Here is an 8,640-nt window from a genome sequence, read left to right as displayed (position 1 = left end):
GAAAAAAAAAAAATCTATGATAGGACACGGTTGCGTGGAAAACAATAAAACAACGAAACAGCCGTAAGGACATTATTCAACGGCAGAGCGTAACTAACCAATCAAACCTGCAGTCCCTTAAGCTTATTATACAATTATGTCTCTGATTATTTCTACAATTATTATTTGATTACAACGAAGTTTCCATTGTACGTACGTAAATCTCTATTATACTTTTGTACCAATTATTATTAATCAATTCCAAGCATCTATCTTTTGTTCGTTAATAATGGTTTGAACATCATAATTAAGTATTTGACCTAGATCATATTTTTACCTACGTAGACAAACAACGACGAAGTTGTTTTCTTTGTGCATTCAAGTTTGTAAGATTCATACAATTTTTGTTTGTGATTATGTGATTCCTCCTTATTTTTAGTTACAAGTACTTCTAACTAATCGCTTACTTTCTAATAAATCCTATAACCTTTTAATTACTAAAAATGTAAGTTTTGACTAATTTTAAGACGGTGATAATTATAAACATTGGAAAAATATATAACACATTGTTTGTAATTTTGTGGAATTAATCTCCTAAAATATGTCTACGCGTCGAAATTAATACCAGAACAAGAGTACGATTACAGTACGTTTAATAACAATGTATGAAAAAAACAATGTAGAAAATTTGTTGCAACTAATTGACATTTCTCTCTATATATTACACTAAAATATAAAATCTGTTTGAGAAAGAAAAAGAAAAAAACACATTTTGTAGAAACAAAATTGGTTCCACTTAATTCGTCTAAGTTTCTTATAACTTGAAATGTCCTTTTGAAACTGTGATGAAAGACGATTAGTTTTATATTAGTGAGGAAAAAACTAAAATCAAACAAATAAAATGATACAAAAAGGAAAATGTAAATTAAGAAACAATCAAAACGGCTAAACAGCTCAGATCTTGCCCGCGTACAGCCCACGTAGAATTCAGTTTAATATGAAAATAACGTTTAATTTGATCCTTAAACGAACTTCTTTTATTGAATAACTTATACGTCAATCTCTCTCTCAGCGTCAACCAAACTGCAAAAAGCTGCTTACTTTGTGTATATATACTTACACACAGAACTGTCCACAATCTCATTCATCACCTGAAGAACCAAAGCAGCAAACAAAAAACACACAACAATCAACAAGTGAAGTCAGATCTTGATAAAACAAATCCATGGGGGAATCAAAGAAGAAAAGCAGATCAGTAGCAACACAGAGAGCTTGGAGTATTGTGAGAATGGCTCTTCTATGGGGAAGAAAAGGTGGAATCTTCAAGAGATGGCACATGTTTAAGCTCCGTAACTTGTTCTCCAAGCATCTCAAAGCGCTAGCTCATCATAACAGCGTTAACAACGACCGTTATATCTCTCGTTACGGCGAGAAACAACTCTCTTTCGACGAGACACCAATCTTTAACGTTAAGATGCATCGCCCTGCATCCATGAGGTTCCTCGTACCTTGCATTGCTCCTCCCGTTGATTTTGACTATGACTTCGAATTGGACCATCAAAATGATACGGATGATGCTAGATCATACGGCTACTACGATGATTCTTGCCATGAGACATGTGACCCAGCGGCTACGGATGATCAAGAGGAGGAGGAAGAAGAGAAGGGTGTTGATGTGAGAGCAGAGGAGTTCATTGCTAACTTCTATCAACAGATGAAGTTGCAGAGGCAAATCTCGTATTTGCAATACAGAGAACACAACGACCTTGTATGATGCTGGTCAAAAGCGTCTCAAGTTACTTCAAATTTTTTTTATTTTTTGTTTGTTATCAATATGTAACCCACAATTTTACAATCAATCCGTAATATAATTTTGGCCTATAAACAATAAAAATGATTTTCATTCGATCTAGAATGTGGCACATAAAAATGATTTTAGTCTTTTGCTAAACTTTTTCACAAACCTGAAAAGAGATGGCACATAAAATTATTGGGTTCTCACTGTTACATCGGGCTTTATGTTCCACTTCCACTATTTTGTTGATTTCATTGGCGTTTATTATAGGAAGCCTGAGTTGCTACAATTTCGTTATCCCAAGAGATCAACCACCATTCAAGGGTTTGTTTGTTCCGTGTAAAAATACTCGCTAAATTGGTAAAAATGAAATGTATCTAAATTTCAATTCCACTTGTTTTTTACAGTCTTTGAGATTCAAAAACTAATCACTAAAATCTTTAACTCCAAAAGGTCACCTACAAACAAGCTTACTTGTGATTGTGAGTGAGAAAGAAAGATCAATCAACTAGCTCCTTTTCGTCGACATCAAAAGCTTTACGAGCTTGTTTGAGCTCTTCTTGCATCGCCAACAGTTCTCTACACCGGTTCAGTTTTGGCAAATCCTGCAGTGTCAAGGACACAAAATCATTATATATAGAATACAAAACCACATAACCCGTATCAGTCTTTCTTCAATTGTATACTTTACAAAGACTTACCTTGCGGATAAGATACAAGAAGTCATCAACAAGAAGTCTTCCTCGCTTTGAACCAATTTCTTGAGCCTTATGTGTCTGACATATTAAAACATCACTAGTTAGCTTTTTCTATCTGCTTGTAATGTAAAACATGGATCATCACAGAAAAGAAAAAGCTCATTACCAGATCTGTGACATACTCCACAACAATGTCTTCTACAAGCGCCACAGTCTCTGGAAGTGGCTAAAGAAGACAGAGCAAGTTTAGATTAGTTGCAGGCTTCAGAACACTCATAAACTCTTACTTATTACTTCTATGCATCTCTATCTATGTGTAGTAGCCTTACGTTTTGCTCATCGCCAAATCCATACATCATATGCTGCACTGAAAAAATCATATCAAAGCAAAACCCAAAGTGAGCAGAAACACACAAAACGAAGAATATCTATGGGTTCTTTGCTAAGGAGTGTGTCAGAAAAATCACATTACATTCTTTCTGAAAGAGGGTTTTGCGTTTTTCCTGTGGCTGAGAAGTTCCCGCAGCTTTGGATTTAGATGATGACGCCGCCGCCGTTGCTGGTGTGTTACTCATCTTCTTCTTCTTCCGATAATCAAATTCCAATACTTGAGAGAAAAATAACAGAAAAGTTAGTGAAAATCTCCTTAACCGAGAAAATTCAATTGAGTCGAATGCTAACCCTAGAGTTCACGGGAACAGTTTAAAATTCCTAGCCTAGAAAAGAAAACTCCGAATTCTACCGAAATCAAAACCAGAGAGTTACCGGTAACTTGTATTCCGGTACCGTAAAACAGCCAACGGAGTGAAATCGAACAGGTTACAAGGTTCTTCTTTTATCCAACCAAATATTGATTTAAGGAATGATAATTGAAAAGGGGAAAAAGTGAGAGCAGAGAGCTCACCGGATATGGATCGACGGGAGTAGCTTCGTTCGGCGTTTGCAAAATCGGCGATGAAGATGATATCGAAGAAACGGGAAGAGTGATCTCTCTCTCTCTCTCTCTCTCTCTCTCTCTCTCTCATTATACGGAGCACTCTTTCTTTTCTACACGAAGCGTTTGGGCTTATTAATAACTAGGCCCATTCATATTATTAATCCAGCCCATTATCTAAACGATAAATATTAATCGACCGACATGTATAAACTTGTCACGGTAACGGTCCTATGGCTCAATTCAAACAGCTAATTTTCGACAAGGAGGAGTTTTGTGATCCAAATTGTATCAATCTATACAAACAAGAGCTCTAACAGTTACAAACTGCGTGGAAGAATACAAATGTCTATCCATTAAGAAGCACTAAAAATACATGTTAGGCCGAGTGTCTTGTTCTTAAAAATTTGACCACGAACATTCAACCTAATCTTGTGAACTTCTTTGTTTGCCTATACAAAAGAAAACGTCATGTTCTTCTACACGATTTGGTTATGCGAACAATGACCTGATATCGTCTTCACTCAGTTTTGGTACAGCGCCTTCATCCGAGTCACCTACCGTACTGTAACAAAGCAAAAATGTCTTCATAATTATTATTTTTAAAAAATAGCTTCTTTTTTTTTTTTTTTTGTTAAAAAATAGCTTCTTACGGTTGACATTAAGAAGAAACCAGCAAATTCGAGAATCGTTTGTTTTACAACCTTTCAAACAGTTCTTCTTTCTTCTTTTGAAGCGTCAGTATCCTTTCCTCTACTGTTTTCTCCATTATGAATCTTACTACCCTGTAAAACTTTTCACAATTCACAACATGTGTATCCAAACCAATTCTTCTTCTTTCTTCCCCACCAAACAATTATATACAAGAAATATTGAAGGAGAACTTAAGTATAACCTGATAGGCTTGTACTGTCCGATCCTATGTATTCTGTCCTGTGCTTGCCTCTCAGCCGCTGGGTTCCACCACGGGTCCATCATGAACACCTACACAATTTTACCACAAACACCCGAATGTGAATAATAATAACACACATGCTTTAATAGCAACTGTTATAAGTTGTTAGCCTACAACACTTACATGCGAAGCGGCTGTTAGATTTAGAGCAACCCCTCCAGTTTTCAATCCAGTTAAGAAAATTCTGCAGTTTTTGTCTTCTTTAAATTTATTGACTGCAGCATCTCTAGCTGCCCTGGACATGCCTCCCACCACTTTAACATAGCTAACCCCAGACTGTGTTGTACACAATGACTCCAATTTTTTTTATTCAATGTCTCATTAAAAATTAAAGAGAATGTTAAAGGAGCACATAGTAGTAGCATGCTGTAGTTGGTTGCGCTTGAAATTACCTTCCCCAGAGCGTAACTAATCAGGTCCAAGAATGATGTGAACTGGCTGAAAACTATTGCTTTGGCAGACCCATCTCTTTCAACCATGAACCTGATTTCTTCTCTCTGCATGCATATATATTATGATCACCAAATGGTTTAAAAAAGGCTCCAATCTCCAAATAAACTAACGGTACTATACATGGGAGAGACAGAGACTATAGATCTTAAAGAGCACATACCAAAGCCTCAATCTTTGTACTTGTCTGAAAACAGTTGAGGTTTATCCGATTTAAAATGCTAGAGGCTCTAAATCCTTTAAGCTTTGTCTTGCTTGTCTGATGTTCTGTGTCAGCTTTGGGTTTCCAATCCACACTCACTAGTTTTGAGCATGTTGGGCAGATGACTTTTCCCAGGGATGTAGGTGAACCAACCAAACAAGAATCACACAACACATGTGCACAGGAAGTCACCTTCAAAGTAAACGAACCAAAGACATATTAATCGAACAAGTTAAGTCCAACAACACTAATCTGACGATTCTTTAACAAAACTATAGCAGCTGTTTCCAGAAGATACAGTTACTGAGAAACCAGAGTCAAGATATTATGAAAGAGCAACAATATATCGACTTGGAACACTTACAAAGTAGTCCTTGGCTGGGTCATGGCAGACACCGCATTCTTGTTCATTTTTGTTCTCATCAAGCAAGTTGGTGTTAGCGCCACTAGAACTAGAATGCACCACAAGGTGTGGATGATTAACAGCCTGAAAAATTTGCAAAAAAATTCGTTACAAATCTACATATTTATATCATCCAAAACATGAACCGGCTGGTAAATTGAACCAACAAAACTATAAATGCGACTCACTTGTCTCAGACGTGTAAGAAGACCAAATATATTTGCATAGTTATTCATCAATGTCCCAGCCTGAACATACCTGCAAAAACAAATATACATGCCAGATTTAATAGTAAAATTCTGTTAACGCAAATCAAGGAGCAGAAACCAGTGCAAATCGATAGAACAGAAGTAACTTACGTATTAAACTTTGCCTGGCTGTCTTTGTATAGTGATTCATAGTAATCGGCTTCTGCTGTATCTAGTGCATCCCGCCTCAGAGAGATCTACAAGAAGCCAAATTTATATGCAGAGATCAAGCTCGGAAGCAACTACACCAAGCTTCATTTACATCAGATAAGGGAGAGAAAGGAACATACGATTCTAAGAGGAAGAGCAAGGTCAGCTGCCCGGCCTAATTTAGTACGTCTTAGGAAGATTTCATTAAGAACTTTGTGTTTAAGCAATATATTGGCTCTCTTTCCCCGTTCTAAGCTTCCATATATTCTTATTGGTTCGGCCACAATCTTAGCAAGATTGGAAAATATAAAAACCAGAAAAATAATGATGACCCTGTCTAAAATAATTCTAATATAAAAATGTGGCACCTCAAAGTTACCTTTCTCCACCAACAGACATGTTGAACTGCATAATGACGACATCTGAGACAGCTTTCACGCGCACTGAAGTCACCGCCAAAGGCAAGGAACAAAGGAAATCAGACAGCAGAAATTGTTATGAACTATGAAACAGAACTATGGGAAAAATTGAAAGTGGTAAGATGTTACCTGAGATCAAGAACTTGACAGTCACATTTCTTGCAAAAAATATATGAGTATGGGTAAACTCGAAGGAAGCGAATCTGGGGCAATCAAAAATGGGCACATCAGAAATGTTGAGAAATCATTACGTGCTATAGAAAAACTTGAGGAAAGAATAACTAACCAGCGAGTAAAGCTCTCCAATATGATTCTGGAGAGGGGTACCACTCAGAGCCCATCTGTAGGTAGCCTCCAAAGCAAAAACAGTTTTTGCAGTGTGACTAAGGGCGTTTTTGATACCATGAGCCTGATATGAAGAAGTGGGAATTGAATCTAACCCCATGAAGGCTAACTTAGGGTAGAAGATACACGAAAAAAAAATTTTGCAGTGAGCTTCCCCCGCTATGGTTTACTGTACGTATCTCACTCACAGTCACCTTCCTTACATGCTTGAATTTGAATGCAGATCGTTGCAAAAATGGAAATCTTGGTACTGACCTCATCCAAAATGATACGATTCCACTTAATAGAGTGTAAAGGAGACTCTCTTGTGTCGACTCCTGCATTCTTCCTTATCGCCCTAGATTCAAACTCAAGTGTGGAATACGTTGTCAAAACAAAGTCGCAGTTCATGAATTCTTTAACAATGTTGGCTCTCTTGGCCCCATGGTATACAAGAACCTTGGTGGATCCCGGGGATGTCAACCGAGAAATCTCATCTAACCACTGAGAAAGAGCAACAGGAGGACAAAGCACAAGGGTGCAGCCAACTGGTTTCCGGAATAGGGCTCTGTCAGCTAGTCGTCTGCCAAGAACGAGAGAGATGGCTTGTATGGTTTTGCCCATTCCCATCTCATCAGCGAGAATACCTCCTCTTACATGTGATAGTTCATGTTTTGATGCCCAGGCCAAAAATTCCTTTTGGTATCTTAATAGCGGCATAATCAAATCTGGAGGCGGGTCAGCAGTGACAGCGTTCTGCTGATCAAAAGCAAGACCCTCCGCCGCCATATGTCTATCAATCCATCCCTGAGCATCTTCTCTCAAGATCTGCCACTTTCCTTTAGTGTTTGCATTTGATCGTAGTATATAGTCATTAGCATTGACCTCACCATCTGTGTCAAAACAAATCATCATTTTATCATACATGATGAAAATAAACAGGAAGCGATTCACAATTTCGAGCATCATGGTGGTGGTCATGGTGTTTCAGAAAGCGAACGGTTCATATATACATACTAGGAACCCCGGAACAAGGGAACGTTCTCGCATCAATGATTGCAGTTTGATAAACAAAAACTGGAGAGAAATTTATGGAAACCCCCAAAGATTAATTGAGCCAAAGAGACGACACACCACGAAACAGAAACCCTAAACCCTAATTCAATTTTTCCGGCAAACCCGATCGATCAAGAACGAAACCCTAATTCAATGTTTTCGGGAAACCCGATCGATCAAGAACGAAACCACCAAAGATATACAAAACACGAAGAAGAAGAAGAAGAAGAAGAAACATAAGATTACCTCCGCTACTAGTAACCGGAAGAATCGCATTCTTGTGGGAGCGTAGCTCCATCGACGCCGGCCCAAATTCGCAAAAAAAAAAATCTCAGAGCAAAAAGAGTGAGTTTAGGTTTTTTTTTTTGTTAATCTTCTTCCGCTCCGCTTCGCTTCTACAGTACTATGAGAAACGAGAGAGAGACTCTGCCTGTACCTGCCTGTGCTTTCCAGAACGGAGCGGGAAGCATCAAATCACACGTGTCAATTTTCTGTCCGTCCGATCAGCTCATTAAGACTTTTTTTTTGTCGCAATTATTTTTGCTTTCTTGCGCGGAATTTTCAAAATTGATTTGTTTCTTTCTTTCTTTTTATTAATGTCGTTGCTTTATTTATTTATTTGAAGAAATATATTCCAAACTTGGAGCTTATTATTATATAAGCTAAACTCGGTTTTTGTTTCTGTTATGTTAAACTCTGCAGCCGGAATGGATCATGTAGTCGTTTGCAAAAAGACAGAGAAAGTTTCATCTGATATGATAGAGAGCTTCCGTTTTTGTTGCTAGAGGTTGTCATATTGTGACTTAGTTAAACAAACACCATTGGCCTTCTACACTTCTTATTATTCTCGCCTTTGTCACCATGATTCACAGGCAACTGATAAGTTTGAAGGTGTGATCTCTTCTCTCTCCTCTCTTATCACCAACCATGAACAGAGACGCAGCTCTGATCTAACAAACTCACAATATGAATCACCCAGGATAATGTGAGTTACAGTTCTCCTCTCAGCATCTAGACAAGAGTCTCA

The 8,640-nt window shown here is 37.8% G+C and overlaps 3 protein-coding genes across 3 annotated transcripts; 1 reads left to right on the top strand and 2 right to left on the bottom strand.

Moving 5' to 3' along the window:
- Window positions 1,108-1,849, top strand: LOC104760010. The gene has a single exon (XM_010482868.2). The coding sequence runs from the start codon at window positions 1,205-1,207 to the stop codon at window positions 1,751-1,753; it is 549 nt and encodes a 182-aa protein (XP_010481170.1). The 5' UTR covers window positions 1,108-1,204; the 3' UTR covers window positions 1,754-1,849.
- Window positions 2,132-3,491, bottom strand: LOC104760001 (transcription initiation factor TFIID subunit 13). The gene is made up of 6 exons (XM_010482862.2): window positions 3,377-3,491; window positions 2,945-3,079; window positions 2,802-2,839; window positions 2,639-2,698; window positions 2,476-2,550; window positions 2,132-2,379 (listed from the first exon to the last, which is right to left on the bottom strand). The coding sequence occupies exons 2-6, from the start codon at window positions 3,045-3,047 to the stop codon at window positions 2,275-2,277; spliced, it is 381 nt and encodes a 126-aa protein (XP_010481164.1). The 5' UTR covers window positions 3,048-3,079; window positions 3,377-3,491; the 3' UTR covers window positions 2,132-2,274.
- LOC104759988 (ATP-dependent helicase rhp16) lies at window positions 3,635-8,030 on the bottom strand. Its single transcript, XM_010482849.2, has 15 exons — window positions 7,860-8,030; window positions 6,834-7,450; window positions 6,520-6,642; window positions 6,363-6,436; window positions 6,194-6,257; window positions 5,955-6,101; window positions 5,776-5,861; window positions 5,605-5,674; window positions 5,378-5,500; window positions 4,975-5,205; window positions 4,754-4,858; window positions 4,485-4,637; window positions 4,302-4,390; window positions 4,111-4,191; window positions 3,635-3,971 (listed from the first exon to the last, which is right to left on the bottom strand). Exons 1-15 carry the CDS (start codon window positions 7,909-7,911, stop codon window positions 3,899-3,901), a joined length of 2,088 nt encoding a protein of 695 aa, XP_010481151.1. The 5' UTR covers window positions 7,912-8,030; the 3' UTR covers window positions 3,635-3,898.

This window comes from Camelina sativa, chromosome 3 (genome assembly GCF_000633955.1).
Source record: "Camelina sativa cultivar DH55 chromosome 3, Cs, whole genome shotgun sequence".
Classification (NCBI taxonomy): domain Eukaryota; kingdom Viridiplantae; phylum Streptophyta; class Magnoliopsida; order Brassicales; family Brassicaceae; genus Camelina; species Camelina sativa.
Note: the sequence above shows the minus strand (reverse complement) of the source record. Positions and strands in the feature narration are given on the sequence as shown.

Bases quoted from the DNA above. Each gene is read 5' to 3' on its own strand.
- LOC104760010 (XM_010482868.2), top strand. From the start codon at position 1,205: ATGGGGGAATCAAAGAAGAAAAGCAGATCAGTAGCAACACAGAGAGCT.
- LOC104760001 (XM_010482862.2), bottom strand. From the start codon at position 3,047: ATGAGTAACACACCAGCAACGGCGGCGGCGTCATCATCTAAATCCAAA. The intron at 2,699-2,801 runs GTAAGGCTACTA...TGTCTTCTTTAG, and splicing joins GATTTGGCGATGAGCAAAAC to CCACTTCCAGAGACTGTGGC. The intron at 2,380-2,475 runs GTAAGTCTTTGT...TTGACACTGCAG, and splicing joins TCTTGTATCTTATCCGCAAG to GATTTGCCAAAACTGAACCG.
- LOC104759988 (XM_010482849.2), bottom strand. From the start codon at position 7,911: ATGGAGCTACGCTCCCACAAGAATGCGATTCTTCCGGTTACTAGTAGC. The intron at 6,258-6,362 runs GTAACATCTTAC...CGGTGACTTCAG, and splicing joins TGTCAAGTTCTTGATCTCAG to TGCGCGTGAAAGCTGTCTCA. The intron at 4,391-4,484 runs GTAAGTGTTGTA...AAAATTGTGTAG, and splicing joins ATCTAACAGCCGCTTCGCAT to GTGTTCATGATGGACCCGTG.